The 15,146-nt window shown below is 35.1% G+C and overlaps 1 protein-coding gene across 4 annotated transcripts in view; it reads right to left on the bottom strand.

Annotated features, from left to right (window-relative positions):
- Nucleotides 1-454: 454 nt before the first annotated feature.
- Nucleotides 455-15,146, bottom strand: part of NCKAP1 (NCK associated protein 1) — a 101,084-nt gene continuing 86,392 nt past the window's right edge. For all 4 annotated transcript variants that reach the window (XM_021075813.2, XM_003359581.5, XM_021075812.2 and 1 more), the window contains 7 exons: nucleotides 11,986-12,068; nucleotides 11,344-11,424; nucleotides 8,821-8,914; nucleotides 6,368-6,484; nucleotides 5,671-5,780; nucleotides 4,467-4,556; nucleotides 455-1,380 (listed from right to left, as the gene is read on the bottom strand). In XM_021075813.2, the coding sequence (XP_020931472.1) occupies nucleotides 1,264-1,380; nucleotides 4,467-4,556; nucleotides 5,671-5,780; nucleotides 6,368-6,484; nucleotides 8,821-8,914; nucleotides 11,344-11,424; nucleotides 11,986-12,068 (692 nt within the window). In that variant the 3' untranslated portion in view covers nucleotides 455-1,263. The remainder of the gene's footprint in view (nucleotides 1,381-4,466; nucleotides 4,557-5,670; nucleotides 5,781-6,367; nucleotides 6,485-8,820; nucleotides 8,915-11,343; nucleotides 11,425-11,985; nucleotides 12,069-15,146) is intronic.

Consider the following 15,146-nt stretch of genomic DNA (forward strand, 5'->3'; position numbering starts at 1 on the left):
TTTTTCTAGTGGAATGTTTTTCAAGCATTTAAAGAAATCTTGTAAGGAAGTTCCTGTAGTGGCTAAACAGAAAGGAATCTGACTGGTATCCATGAGGATGCAGGTTCGATCCCTGGCCTTGCTCAGTGGGTTGAGGGCCTGGCGTTGCCGTGAGCTGTGGTGTAGGTTGCAGATGAGGCTTGGATCTGACATTGCTGTGACTGTGATGTAGGCTAGGGGCTACAGCTCTGATTTGACCCCCAGCCTGGGAACCTCCATATGTTGGGGTGCAGCCCTAAAAAGATTTAAAAAAAAAAAAAAAAGAAGAAGAAGAATCTTGTAAGAGCTAATCTGGTATCAAATACAATACTTAGATATTCCTAAACTAAAGTTTATTTTAAACTAAGTTTAAATGAAAACTTTCCTATTGTTGAATAAATTTCTGAGGATCCCAAATTAAAGAAAGCATTCAAAATGTGATACAGTCTAGTGTTTATTTTATGTTATGGCAGATACACTTGAATTTCAAAAATTTAAAACATATAAAAAGTGGTTAGGGACTAACATTTGTATCAAGAGCTGATAAATGTCTAAGGGTGTTTATTATACAGCAGGGGTACAACGGTAGTGCTAATGCCAACAGGGCACTATGGAAATTAGTCTAAAAATTATCACTAGGCTTTATACAAGCAACAATTTTGTTGCTGTTTTAGAATTTTGGGACATAGTCTGCTTCTAATGCTAAGCAGTCCTTAAACATTTTTTAATGTTATACAGTGTTACAGTAATTAGTTTGGCAATGTTTCAAAATAAAGTAGAAATGTATTCATAACATCACAGAAATGCACATCCAGTTTTGTTTTCAATAAGAACCATAGGTACAGGTCAGAACTCTTCCCTATATGAAATAATTTACACACAGATGAATGCTATAATATTACTACCTAAAATAATCACTAAATACAATTCTTTTTCAGAAATAAACAAGCAAAGTTTTTTTCATTATCAAATATCAAAAACATAGAGATAATGTATGTTTTTTAAACAAATGATACTCTAAAATTATTGGAATAATTTCAGTAAATTCAGCAAATGTGCAACCTAAATCAACCAAGTATATGGAAGTACAACCATATAAGAAACCAATGATCAGAAAATACAACCGTATGAAAGTAATTTATAATCCACAAAACTGTTTTTCAGGCCTTAAGGTAAAATAGTTCCACTGTTTACAGGTAAAACTGAGGCAACAAAAATGCGTGCTTGTCTTCATAAGTAGATGTTTTATGCAGAAGATGTAACACTTTGCTTGTAGACAGCATGGTATGCATTTCTCAGCAAGACATAAGGAAAACAAGATTCCAAAAGATCCATTGTCAGGAATGGGGATTCTTGCACAATCTGAAAAATTCCAAAAAATACATCACTTTAAGTTATTTATAATGAGAACATTTATTGACAACTAGTAAAGTGTAATTTTATACTGTTCTTATAGAAACAGACATAAATTATTTCCTTTTACTTTAAAATCTGAAATGTAAATGCGCTACAGTATATACTATCAAAATGCTTTAAATCACTACTTTTCAATTAAATCAATTAATCATGGGAAATATCCAACACCTTCATTGCCCATAACAACATATTAGACACAAAATAGAACACATACATATTTAAAATGTGGTTTTCAAGTCTAACTAAGAATCCAAGACTAAGCTAAAAAGCCAAATCAAACATGAGACCATCTATGATCAAGTGGAAAACTCTTTTAAAAGTTCTAGAATATGCAAAAGAAAAATAAATGTAGTCCAAAGTAATCAAGAAAGTTTATATGAAAAAAAGATTTGAGCTAGGAAGCACATTGAATCATTATTAGGACAGACACAGACCTCTGCAGAAAAAAGAAATTATTACAAGAGAGGAAAGAATCACATGGTAAAAACAAACACAAATGGTTTCATGGGCAATGAAGAGACGGAACTGACTAGGCATAGGAAAATTTATTATATAGGTAGAATGGAGTCAGAAAATAAAAAACTCGGAAAACTAGAAAAGCCGACACTGATACACTAGGAATATATAAGGCCCAAGTGTTTCCTCGTAGGTTGAAAAATTATTCATAAGACAATACTCTACAGGTAATGGTGATCTTTTATTTTGTTTTCTCATGTGATTCTCATGGTAAAATACAAGTGACATCAGTCTTTTCAGCAATTTTTAAAAAGTATGTGACCTGGGTAGAGTGAATATAAATGAATGGTCAAAAAAGTACATCAGCTCTTAATGTTATTTAGGGAGTAGGATCAAGACAGTGGAGGAGTAAGATGTCACGCTCACTGCTCCCACAAACATCAAAACAACACATCTACATGTAAAATCATTCACACAGAACATCTACTGAACACTGGCAGAACTTAAACCTCCAAAAAGGGCAAGAAACCCTCCACATAAATGGGTAGAACAAAAGAAAAAAAGAGAGAGAGAGAGAAAAGGAATCAAGATGGGACTAGCATTCCTAAGAAGGAGCTGTTAAAGAGAAAAGGAACCCACACCCTGGGAAACCACCTAACCAACAAGGAGATCAGCCAAAGTCACTGAGAAAAAGCTCAGTAACTGGACTGAGGAGGGCAAAGGAGAGTGAGAGCTGCAGAGATCATCTGCACCACTGTCTCTTGACACCACAGCCTGAGATGCTTGAGAGGGGGCTGGGTGCTGAGACTCTGGCTCCAGAGATCAGTTCCTCCAGACTAGGGTTGGCTGTGTGGAGACAGCCTGAGGGGCCAGGGAGTGGAAGGCCACAGCCCAGGGAACCTGGGAGGAGGCCTGGGCCCACAGGAGAACCAAGGTGCTGTTGCTGGGGTGGGCGAGAGAAGGAGGGAAGGCCTGCCATAGGAATCTCCCTGCACATGTGTGGACTCTCAGAGGGTAAGGCACCTCTGGCGTGGGCTACAGATGGTGAGAGGCCACTTGCTTGGGCTACGGGAGACCAGATGCCTCTCATTCAGGATACGGGTGGCCAGGCACCTTTTGTGAGAGCTAATGGCAGTGGGGGCTAAGCGTGAAGCAGAACCTCCTATGTGATCTGCAGGTAGTGGGAACTAGAAAACACAAGGAGGAACCAAGAAAAATTATAAAATTCATTTGCAGAGGCGTAAACTGAGTTAAAGGCACTAAAGAACAGAATGAATAATGCAGAAGAATGAATTAGTGACTTGGAAGATAGAATAATGGAAATCACCCAATCCGGACTGCAGACAGAAAATCAAATGAAAAAACATGAAAGCAAGGTAAGAGATTACGGGATAATATAAAGCGGGCCAATCTACAAACGGGGATTACAGAATGAGAAGAAAAAGAAAAGTGGATTGAAAATATATTTGAAGAAATTATGGCTGAAAACTTTCCAAATCTAAAGGAAAGAGATATCAAGATACAGGAAGCGCAGAGGGCCTCAAACAAGTTGAACCCAAACAGGCCCACACCAAGACATAATCTAATAAAAATGGCAAAAGTTAGATAAAGAGAGGATTCTAAAGACAGCAAGAGAAAAACAAAGTGTTAATTATAAGGCGATCAGCTGATTTCTCTACAGAAACACTATAGGCCAGAAGAGAGTGGCAAGAGATATTCAAAGTTCCAAAAGGGAAAAATTTGCAGCTTAGAATACTCTACCCAGCAAGAATACCATTTAAAATAGAAGGAGAAAGAATTTCTCCAACAAACAAAAGCTAAAAGAGTACAGCAATACTAAACCCATTCTAAAAGAAATACTGAAAGGGATTCTCTAAATAAAAAAGAAATAAGAAGAAATAGGATGGAGGAAATCACAACTGGAAAGCAATCATTTAAATAAGCCAGTATACAGATCTAAAAGGGAAAAAAAACCAAAACCCTATTGTAAAAGTGATGACAAACATAATGAACAGCAAAAGGACAAATATGGAGATCTTATAAAAGGACTTTAAAATCACAGAATGTAGGGAAGGACAGTAAGAAAATCTAACTTTTTTTTTAAAACGTGTTTGAGCCTATATGACTACCAGGCTAAAGCAAGCAGATAAAGGAAGGGGTTAACATACTTGAAAAACAGGGCAACCACAGATCAATTTCAAACGTTACATTCACAAAAACTAAAAAGAAAAGGACACAAGCATAAAATACAAGGAAATCATCCAACCAAAGAAAGGAAGGAACAAAGGAGAAACACAGAATCAAGTGGAAAACAAGGTTTCAAATGCCAATAAATACATATTTATCAATAATTACCTTAAATGTCAATGGACTGAATGCTCCAATTAAAAGACACAGAGTGGCAGACTGGATAAAAAAGCAAGAGCCTATAATCTGCTGTATACAAGAGACTCACCTTAGGGCAATGGACACACATAAAAGCTCTTAATGTTATTTAATAACTAAAATACCAAGAAAAGATTATCAGGAATGACTGGAACTTCGTTGTTGTTAACAAAAATTAAAATAAGACTTACCATATCTAGCAGTAAATAAACAGATTCTCTATTTCTTGTTGTTGTTTTATCTGTCTCCTGGCCAATTTTCAGTAGACTGGAGGACGCAAGCTTAAAAGTATACATACATTTTAAATAAATAAGTTTTTAAAATAAAGTAAAATGTTCAAAAGTTACTTGTCTATTTTCACTGTGCTTGTAAGACATTTTAACCATTCAGTGGCTACATTTAAGATAATGAGCAATTAAATAACAAGGTGAGCTTAGGTTCTTCACATTCAAGCAAAATTTAAGAGCTATTACGGTATAAACAGACACAAGATAATAAATGTAATTCAATATTCTTATTGGTCTCTAAAATTCATTTTTTTAGAACAAACCTTTTTTTAAAAAAATGATTTTAAATTGATTTTTCTCTTCCCAATATCTGTATGAACTATATTTCTTAATTCTCAAATAAGAAATTTTCAAATTGAGTGTGAGTTAATGGGACCATAGGGAGATTAGGACACTAAATTTTGAATAAAAGAAAAAAAATGAAAAGAAAAAATTTAACTCTTAATACTGTTCCCTTTGAAATAGATGTTATTTTGTCCTAAGTGAGTACTACATTTGCTTTCAAAATTTTAAAAATTTAAAAAGCTAACAGCATTTATAACTTGAAAAGAAGCAAATATTATAGTGTGCTTTATATCACAGTGCAACTTTCTCTTAAGTAATACATAGAAAAAGTACAGTGATAAAGGAAAGAGCTACCCTTCCACAGAAACTAAGAGCCATATTCATGAGGCAACAGTTGGCACTACTACCCTCTCTGGATAGTGAGTAGTAGTCTTCCTTTTGAGTTTGGGACCATTAACAGTCTTTCTCCACATAAATGGAAATTAGTAAAATATATCCTGTTAGTGGGAACATTCACCCTTTGCCTCAATTTTCCTTCGTTTTGTTTTTTTCTCTTTCAAATCCTAGGCAAAATTCTAGGATAGTCCAAACACCAGTTTAGGAAAAAAGGTCATACTGCAGAGCTCTAGAAATGAGAAACTTCTAAGTCAAAAGGAAAAAATACTAAATTAACTGCTCCTTGATTTTATGCCCTGCCTTCATCTGCTCCTTTTTCAAAAATGAATAAGTAAATAAATAAAATTTACTTTGTTATAATCTCATAGTTACGATTTTTAATTTTCTTTAAAAAGCATCATTAGTTTTGCTACTTGATTATACATACCGCCAGAAATTCTTTAAGCCGATCTTCAATGCTTCCTTTGTGAATTGTAAACAAAGCTGCGGCAATCTGGTTGATGGCTTTGGCCAAGCAATGTATGTTGTTGCAGTGCCCTGAGAAAGTGCAAATAGGGTTTTGGTTTCTGTGTGACTCCAAAATATCAAAAACACAAAAAGTAATCTTTAATGACTCCGTAATCTATATGAATAGTGGCATGATTAAATACAGAGTTGGCATAACCTGCCTTGCTTTTCTTTCATTTTTCAAAGAATTACTGCTTTGAAAAATAGTGTAGCAAAAGAGCAAGAAATTTTTTTATTTGTATTGAAGAGGCACATTTTCAAAGACCCCTAAAAGAAATCATTTCTAAATTTTACATTGTTTTAGAAATTTAAAAAATAAATGCTTGGCTGCTTTATGAGCATTTCCTCAATCAATCCTTAACACAATCCTGGGTTAGAAACTCCCTCACCATTCACTGCCACACACAGGCACCCACAGGTTCACATACACATTTCGTATGTGATTATGGAACTGGGGCTTAGAAAAAGAAAATTCGACTATTCAAGGTTATACAGTTAGTAAGTGGCAGAACTTTAACCCACATTTTATTACATAAAAAAATCAATTAATTGAAAAGTAGCTACTATATCAAAACTTGAACTTTTCCAGTGCCAATACAATTTTAAACCACTATTACCTTCTATAGCAGGGCTATACTGAGACATCACATTACTGGCCAGTGTTGGCAAAGAAACTGCCACAAAGACCATGAGGAGGCAGGCAATTTTATATTCTTCTTCTGGACTTATGTTTTCTAAGGGAGAAAAATTAAAAGTATTTCTTTCAAGATTGGTTACAGTTGATTATCTAAATCAGAAAAAGCAAATTTAATTTCTATATAGTTTACAGAGCCTTTATAGAATCTATTACAATTTTGTTACAAGAAATATAGAATAAATAGGCAAAACATTCTCTGACATCAACAGTACAAACGTTTTCTTAGGTCAGTCTCCCAAGGCAACAGAAATAAAAGCAAAAATAAACCAATGGGATCTAATCAGACTGACAAGCTTTTGCACAGCAAAGGAAACCAAAAAAAAAAAAGGACAACCTATGGAATGGGAGAAAATAGTTTCAATGATGCAACTGACAAGGTCTTAATCTCTAAAATATACAAACAACTTATACAACTGCACAGCAAAAAAAACCCCAACAACCCAATTGAAAAATGGGCAAAAGACCAGAATACACATTTCTTCAAAGGAAATATACAGATGGCCAAGAGGCACATGAAAAAATGCTTGATATCACAAATTATTAGAAAAATGCAAAACAAAACTACTATGAGGTACCACCTTACACCTATCAGAATGGCCATCATTAACAAGGCAACAAATAACAAATGCTGGAGAGGGTGTGGAGAAAAGGGTATCCTCCCACACTGTTGGTGGGAATGTAAATTGGTACAACCACTATGGAAAACAGTATGGAAGTGCCTCAGAAAACTAAATGTAGAACTACTATATGACCCAGCATTCCCACTCTTGGGTATATATCCAGACAAAACTTTCCTTGAAAAAGACACATGCACCCGCATGTTCACTGCAGCACTATTCACAATAGCCAAGACATGGAAACAACCTAAATGTCCACTGACAGATGAATGGATTATGTGGAATATATACACAATGGAATACTACCCAGCCATACGAAAGAACAAAATAATGCCATTTGCAGCAACATGGATGAAACTACAGCCTCTCATACTAAGTGAAATAAGTCAGAAAGAGAAAGAAAATTCCATATGACATCACTTGTATCTGGAATCTAATATACGGCACATATGAACCTTTCCACAGAAAAGAAACTCATGGACTTGGAGAATAGACTTGTGGTTGCCAAAGGGGAGGAGGAAGGAGTGGGATGGACTGGGAGTCTGGGGTTAATAGATGCAAATTACTGCATCTGGAGTGGATAAGCAAAGAGATCCTACTGCATAGCACAGGGAACTATATTTAGTCACTTATGATAGAGCATGATAATGTGAGAAAAGAATGTATATGTGTATGTGTGACTGGATCACACTGCTGTATAGTAGAAAACTGACAGAACACTGTAAACCAGCTATAATGGAAAAAATAAAAATCACTTTTTAAAAAGAAATATAGAATGAATAGAAACAGTACACATTACTCTAGAAATAGTACATATCACTTGGCTATTACCAAGTTCTGACATATTTCAAGAACCTCTAATAAAACAGTAAGGCAAAAAAATTTTTTTAATTGTAAGATTACAGGACTAAAAATATGTTTATGATTACTGTGGAATACTAAAATTTCCTACTTGAAAATAACAAATTATTTTACAGAAAAATTCTGTTACAACATAGAAAATTTATTATCTCATAACTTACTCTGCAAAATCATCCAAAAAAACTCTTAATTTTTTTCCTCAAACATATATGAATGTGAAAGGGAAACAAAGAAATAAAATTATAGTAGCTGGGGCTACAACTTCTGATTTACTCTTGCCCCAGCTACTATAATTTTATTTCTTTGCTTCCCTTTACACAGTAAAACTCTGGGATAAAGTCGTTTTATATTCACTATCTCCAATTACTTTTCTCCTATTTTCTCTTTTAAGCACTCTTTAATGAGCCTTTTGCCCCTAAGACTCCACTGACACTGCTCCTATCACACATATATAGCTGATCATGCCCTTTCCACTTTCCTGGAAGCAATCCTCTTCTGGGTTTTCTTCTCCTTCACAGATCCTTCTCAGTTTCTTTTGGTAGTCTTTCCCCTTCTCCTTGAAAGTGTCCCAGGTCCCACTTTCTTAAACTTGAAAGTGTCCCGGGGCTCAGACTCTGATTCTCTTCACTTCTGTGTACTGAATGGACTAAATAATCTCACCCAGTCTTACGATTTAAATATCTAATCTGTATGATGATTACGCTAATAACATAGCTCCAAGAAGACAGGGATCTTTTCTGCATTGATATACTCCAACTACCAAAAAATGAAGTAAACAACATTTTGATATTTAAAGCAGGCATTTGAATAAATAGTTAAGTATCTATCTCATACCTATATCTGTGTTGTCCTGGTAGTTTACTAAGACCACTATGTATTTACTAATGCATTTTACCTGATTTTTGTGAAGAAAGAGCTACTACCAAAGCAGGATCAATCTCACAAGGTAATCCAGCAGCTGATGATAATTCATACACATTCATTGCAACCTAAAAAATTTAAGATTACAGAGTAAAAAGTATTCTAACAAATTTCTAAGAAATCTCACTTTAGTAAGGAAAGATATAGTGTTTAGTCTGCCTACAAGAACACTAGAGACTTTTAGAAACTCAGCTGTATAAGGAACTACAGCACAACTAACTATAACAAATAGCTAAGTTAGTACTCTGTGTGTGTGCTGCTGATTATAACATGCTAATATTTGGCCAAACAAACCTTGTACACTTTCTTTGGAAAATTCCAACAGAATCATTCTAAAGTTATCATATTTCTTAGAAACACAGATGTAAGATCAACATCAAGTCAAAAGATACAAATGAAAGAATAAAAGTGGATCAAAATTGCTGACCATATGTTTAATTAAAATCATATTTATTAAAAATTAGTGGACTTCCCGTGTGGCTCACAACATAACTACTTGGCGCTGTTTCTACAGTGGCTGTGGCTCAACCCCTAGCCTGGGAACTTCCATATGCTGCAGGTGCAGCCACTTGAGTTTAAGGGAAGTTCCCGTAGTGGTGCAGCGGAAACAAATCCAACTAGGAACCATGAGGTTGCGGGTTCGATCCCTGGTCTTGCTCAGTGGGTTAAGGATCTGGCGTTGCTATGAGCTGTGGTATAGGTCACAGACACGGCTTGGATCTGGCATTGCTGTGGCTCTGATATAGGCTGGCAGCTACAGTTCCAATTAGACCCCTAGCCTGGGAACCTCCATATGATGCTGGTATGGCCCTCAAAGGACAAAAAGACAAAGAAAAAAAAAAATTAGTGATTCAATGCCTAATCATGCTGTATTTATAAATACAGTAAATTATTTATTATAATAGATTTTTAAAGGAGTACCAATTTAAAATCTGATAAAGCCATTTGTAACGATTAAGGTAATTTTTTTGGTATCGCATATGGATTTCAAGGATATTCTGACTGCTCAATACCTCAGTTAAAATAAACCTACATAATTGGTTACCTCTGATACTACAACAACAAAAGTTTAAAATCTAGTATATATTTATGGGTGAAAACAATTATAACACAAGGCAGAATATATTTAATTCTACAATGAACAAACAAAAAGTTCTCTGACAAGACAAAAAAAAAAAGGAGGAGTTCCCATTGTGGTACAGTGAGTTATGGAACCAACATTGAGTAGATTAAGAATCCAGCACTGCTGCAACATGCAGCATAGGCTACAGATGTGGCTTGGATCCAGCACAGGCCTCAAGTGCAGCTCTGATTTGACTCCTGGCCATGAACTTCTAAATGCTACAGATGTGGCTGTAAAAAAAAAAAATTTTTAAAGAAAAGATAATAAATAAATTCTTTTTAAGAAGAAATTTTCTATCACTTGGAGATCCAGGAATGTGTTTTAGAAGATGGTAATTGACTCAGGCCTTAAAAGTTGAGTGGGATTTCAAAAGGCAGAAATGGAAAAAAGCAGGATTTTCAGGAAGAATAAATAAGAGAACAAAACAGAAAATGTGAGAATGCACACAGCAAGATCATCATCCTATAGGATCCAAACGAAGAGAAGGGTAGAGAAAGAAAGGGAAGAGAATGCAAGAAGGATGGAATAAGTGATGGAAGACAAGCCTCAAAAATCAAGAGACTTGAACATTATACAAAAAAGTTTAGAAATAACTTTTTTCTTTTTCCTTTTTCAGCCATACCCATGGTATGTATGTATATAGAAGTTCCTGGGCCAGGTATTGGATCCAAGCTGCAGCTGCAACCTATGCCACAGCTGTGGTAATACCAGACCCTTAACTCAGTGTTCCAGGCTAGGGATTAGGGAACCCTCGTTGCCACAAAGACAATGCCAGATCTTCAACCCGCTGTGCCACAGCAGGAACTCTCTAGAAATAACTTTTTAAAGTCAGGGCTTTTTGAAATATGCAAAGCAGAATAGTCTTTCCGAGAAACATAAAAGTCAGGAAATTTTCAAAACAATAAAACCTGCTGACTCTAATAGGGCTACCAACATTCATATACACACGCACACACACACATATATAAACAGCATAATAGTTTTTTTAAAAAACTAGTCTATAACTAACCTCCTTTTAATAAGACTTTTAACATCAATTAAAAAACTGATTGAATTTAGCTTTATTCAAAACAAAACAATTCTTATTTCATTGGCTTATCTTTCTCTCTTTCTCATTCTGCTTATGACCATGTATAAATGACTATCAGTTTAAGGAAAAGGTGACTGATATTAACCTATATTGCTATAGGTGATCAAAGAAGACTGACTTTCAAAATGCCTATGTAATATTTTGGTGCTCAACTCTCAAAGACACATTTTTCAAAGGTAAGCATGCTAGCCCAACACTCTAAAATAGAAACCTATAGTACTTTAGGATTTACTAAATTTTATTTCATATTAGGAACCATAAAATTCAAATAGAAAATTTATTACCTTCATATCAGTTTCCCTTGGAATGTGATCTTTGAAATCCTCAATTGAACTTACAAGAAAAGGAATGTGGTAAGACAAGACCTAGACAGGAAACAAATAATTATTTTTAAAAGGCCACCTCTAAACTTATAAAATATTACCGATTACTTCTAGTTGTCACAAAAACTACTTTATTTTCACATGATTTTCTAAAGTGCTAAAATACACAGAAATGGAATGTATTTGATGTCAAACCAAGTACATTCAAATAGAAAATGCTTTAATAAGGAATTCCCTTGTGGTGCAGTGGATCTGACAAGACTGCAGCTACAGTGCAGGTTTGATCCCTGGCCCAGGAACTTTCACATGCCATGGGTATACCTCCACCCCCACCAAAAAAAGAAATAAAAAAAGAAAATGCTTTAATGAAGATAAATGTCAAAAAATTAGCATAATATTCAGGCAAGTTACATCTCTTGAATTCCAATATTATAACAAAAAATGAGTTTAAGTAACTATAATTTCTAGATAATTTTACTTTTTAACTACAAAAACTAATTTTAATTATATTACAGCTAACTATAAATTTTCAAATTTATAAATTTCTGGGAAATTAAAAAGAATTATTTAGCCATAAGATATATACTTATAATGGTTTCTTACATCTCTAAGTGCTTCTTGTGCCAATGATCGGAAAGATAAAATTACACCAATTATTGTCATCCTCTTCAAGACACTGTCAACAGCTAGATTTGAAGGAAGGGGAGAAGAAAAGAGGGTGAATTGGATAGTTTCTTAACCTTGGAGAAAACGCTTGTCATATAATCCCCATGTTAACAATTAAAAACAATGTGATTACAATAAATGATTAAAGAGGCAAATGTATTGAAACCTGACATTAAAATTAAGGAAATTAGTTTACTTCCAGTGGAGTACACTTTGTTCTTTAAAACGGTTTAGATAGTTCACTGGAATCTTCAAACAATCATATAAGTAGTCACTTGTATTATAATCACAAGTAATGACAGAAGTAGGAGAAGGGAAGGGAGAAAGCCACTGATTAGAGGGGATCCCCCAAATCAAATGGCTCTGGAACCTGGAGATGCTAAATTAAGTTGGTGAGGTCTGGAGAGTCTAAAAAGAAATTAACTATTGAGATTCTAACCACTAAGGCCAAGTTTCTGAAGACTATGAATGGATTTCATAACGCTTTGGTTAGACAGCATTATTCTGAAAAGTATTATTATATTGATGATCAAAATATGGTTAAATAAAATAAAGTGAGAATAGAATTTGAGGGATCAGTACCCTCATATTTTAAAAAGCCAACATTTACTGAATTACTCCCTATAGGCAAGATGTTTCACTATGTAATAAGAATACAAATACAAATAAGATAGTAATCTAGACCTTAAGTAATAGTCGAAATGGATTCTCAAGAAAATCAAGAAAATTATGATTCTCTTTATGTGAAAGAAAAAGATAAAAATACACACACACACACACATTTGTATATACCTAACAAATTTCTAGAAAGATGTGTAGAAAACTGTTAACTGTAGTTAACTTTGAGGAAAAGGAATGGAGAGAATTGTTTTGTTTTGACTTTCTACCTTCTCTGTGGTTTATTTAAACCTTTATCATAAGTATCTTTTATTAATACACATGAAAGGGCGTAATATAAACCAAAATATGATGAGAATTAAAATGGTAGTGATAACAATACAATATAAGGCACAAATATGTTATAAATTCCACATGAGCAAAGTTTTATTCATTTTTTTTACCTATCTCTAGCACTTAACAGAGTGCCTAAGACCCAGAAGAGTAGGTGCTGTTCAATGAAATGGTTATTCAAGAAATGAGACTAGGGAGTTCCTGCTGTGGCTCAGTGGTTAAGAATCCAAGAACCATGAGGTTGTGGGTTCGATCCCTGGCCTTGCTCAGTGGGTGAAGGATCCAGCGCTGCTGTGAGCTGTGGTGTAGGTTGCAGACGCGGCTCGGATCCCACGTTGCTGTGACTGGCATAGGCTGGTGGCTACAGCTCCGGTGGCTACAGCTCCTTACATTGTATTGTTATCACTACCATTTTAATTCTCATCATATTTTGGTTTATATTACGCCCTTTCATGTGTATTAATAAAAGATACTTATGATAAAGGTTTAAATCGGCTACAGCTCTGATTAGACCCCTAGCCTGGGAACCTCCATATGCCGCAGGAGCGGTTCAAGAAAAGGCAAAAAGACAAAAAAAAAAAAAAAAAAAAAAATGAGACTAGACAGTTGTTACTATTTAGAAAAGGAGAGAAGAAACAGGGTAAAAGAAAAGATTCTCCAAGAATATGTCACCCAAGTTAGGCTAAAGGAATACTAAGCAGAGAAGGGCATTCTAGGCCAAAAACTAAGACAGCAAACTCAGAAGAAAGAATGCAGAAAGTAAAGTGAACAATCAAAAAATAAGTTAGTGTGATATAATCATATATATCCCAAAGGATGTTACCCAGGATTTAACAAAGTTTGCAAAGTCTACATCTATAATGTCATTTTGAATATGCATAACAATAACAATATATTAAAAGTACTGGGGGGAGTTCCCGTCGTGGCTCAGTGGTTAATGAATCCAACTAGGAACCATGAGGTTGAGGGTTCGATCCCTGGCCTTGCTCAGTGGGTTAAGGATCCGGCGCTGCTGTTAGCTGTGGTGTAGGTTGAGGTGCAGCTCTGATCCTGAACTGCTGTGGTTGTGGTGAAGGCCGGCAGCTACAGCTCCAATTGGACCCCTAGCCTGGAAACCTCCATATGCAGTGGATGCGGTCCTGAAAAGACACACACAAAAAAAAAGCAAAAAAAAAAAAAAAAATCTGAGAAATTTCATAGTAAGAAATCTTGTTTAACTTACCATTTTAATAAATAAAATAAATTTACTCAAGTCACAGTCAGAAATTCCAAAAAACTAAAAATTAATTTCAGATTGCCTCCCAATTCACAGCTACTTGTAATAAATTATATGTTTTTTCTTTTAAAGGGTATTGTTGACTGTGAAAACAAAACTGCTACGAAATTACATTAATTTCTAGCAGCTCAAACGTAAAGGAGATCACTGACAAAAGAGAGCATTTTCGAAAAGGTTCAGTTCAAAAGAGTAGCTTTCTCTATTCCCCTAAATCACTCTGGAGCAGATCTTTTCTTTTTCTAAATCACAAACAAGCTTCTGTTTTTGAATTCCATGAGAAGGAGAATTAAAGTGAGAATAAACAGGCATAGAATACTGAAGTGTATTAGGTGCCTCTAACCAGTTGATAAGAGTCAAAATGTTTTTTACTGACAGGAAATTAAGTAGGGTTAAGGCCAGTTGGGTGCTCAGATGAGTACTAAAAATTGAGTGCAACACGAGAAATAACTAAAATAATAAAATGAAACGTATTTAAAGTATCAGTATATAGTGAAACAATGAACAAAAAAAGACAGGGACTTAAAAAACAATATTCTATTAAGTATTTATTCACATTCCTCCTCCCTATAACCTCATCAAGTTAATCTTTTCTTTTCATTTTTAAAATTTCATTTTTTAAAGTTCCATCAGCGTTCCCATCATGGCTCTGTGGTTCCCAACTAGTATCCAGGAGGACGCTAGTTCAATCCCTGGCCCCACTCAGTGTGCTAAGGATCTGGCATTGCTGTGAGCTGTGGTGTAGGTCACAGATGTGGCTCAGATCCTGCATTGCTGTGGCGGTGGCGTAGGCCTGCAGCTGTAGCTCCAATTTGACCCCTAGCCTGGGAACCTCCATATGCCGAGGGTGCAGCCCTAAAATGACAAAATAAAT

The sequence above is a fragment of the Sus scrofa genome, chromosome 15 (genome assembly GCF_054392235.1).
Source record: "Sus scrofa isolate SSC_HxYL_T2T_F1_AM1 chromosome 15, Sscrofa_HxYL_maternal_Yorkshire_Landrace_v2.0, whole genome shotgun sequence".
Taxonomy (NCBI): Eukaryota; Metazoa; Chordata; class Mammalia; order Artiodactyla; family Suidae; genus Sus; species Sus scrofa.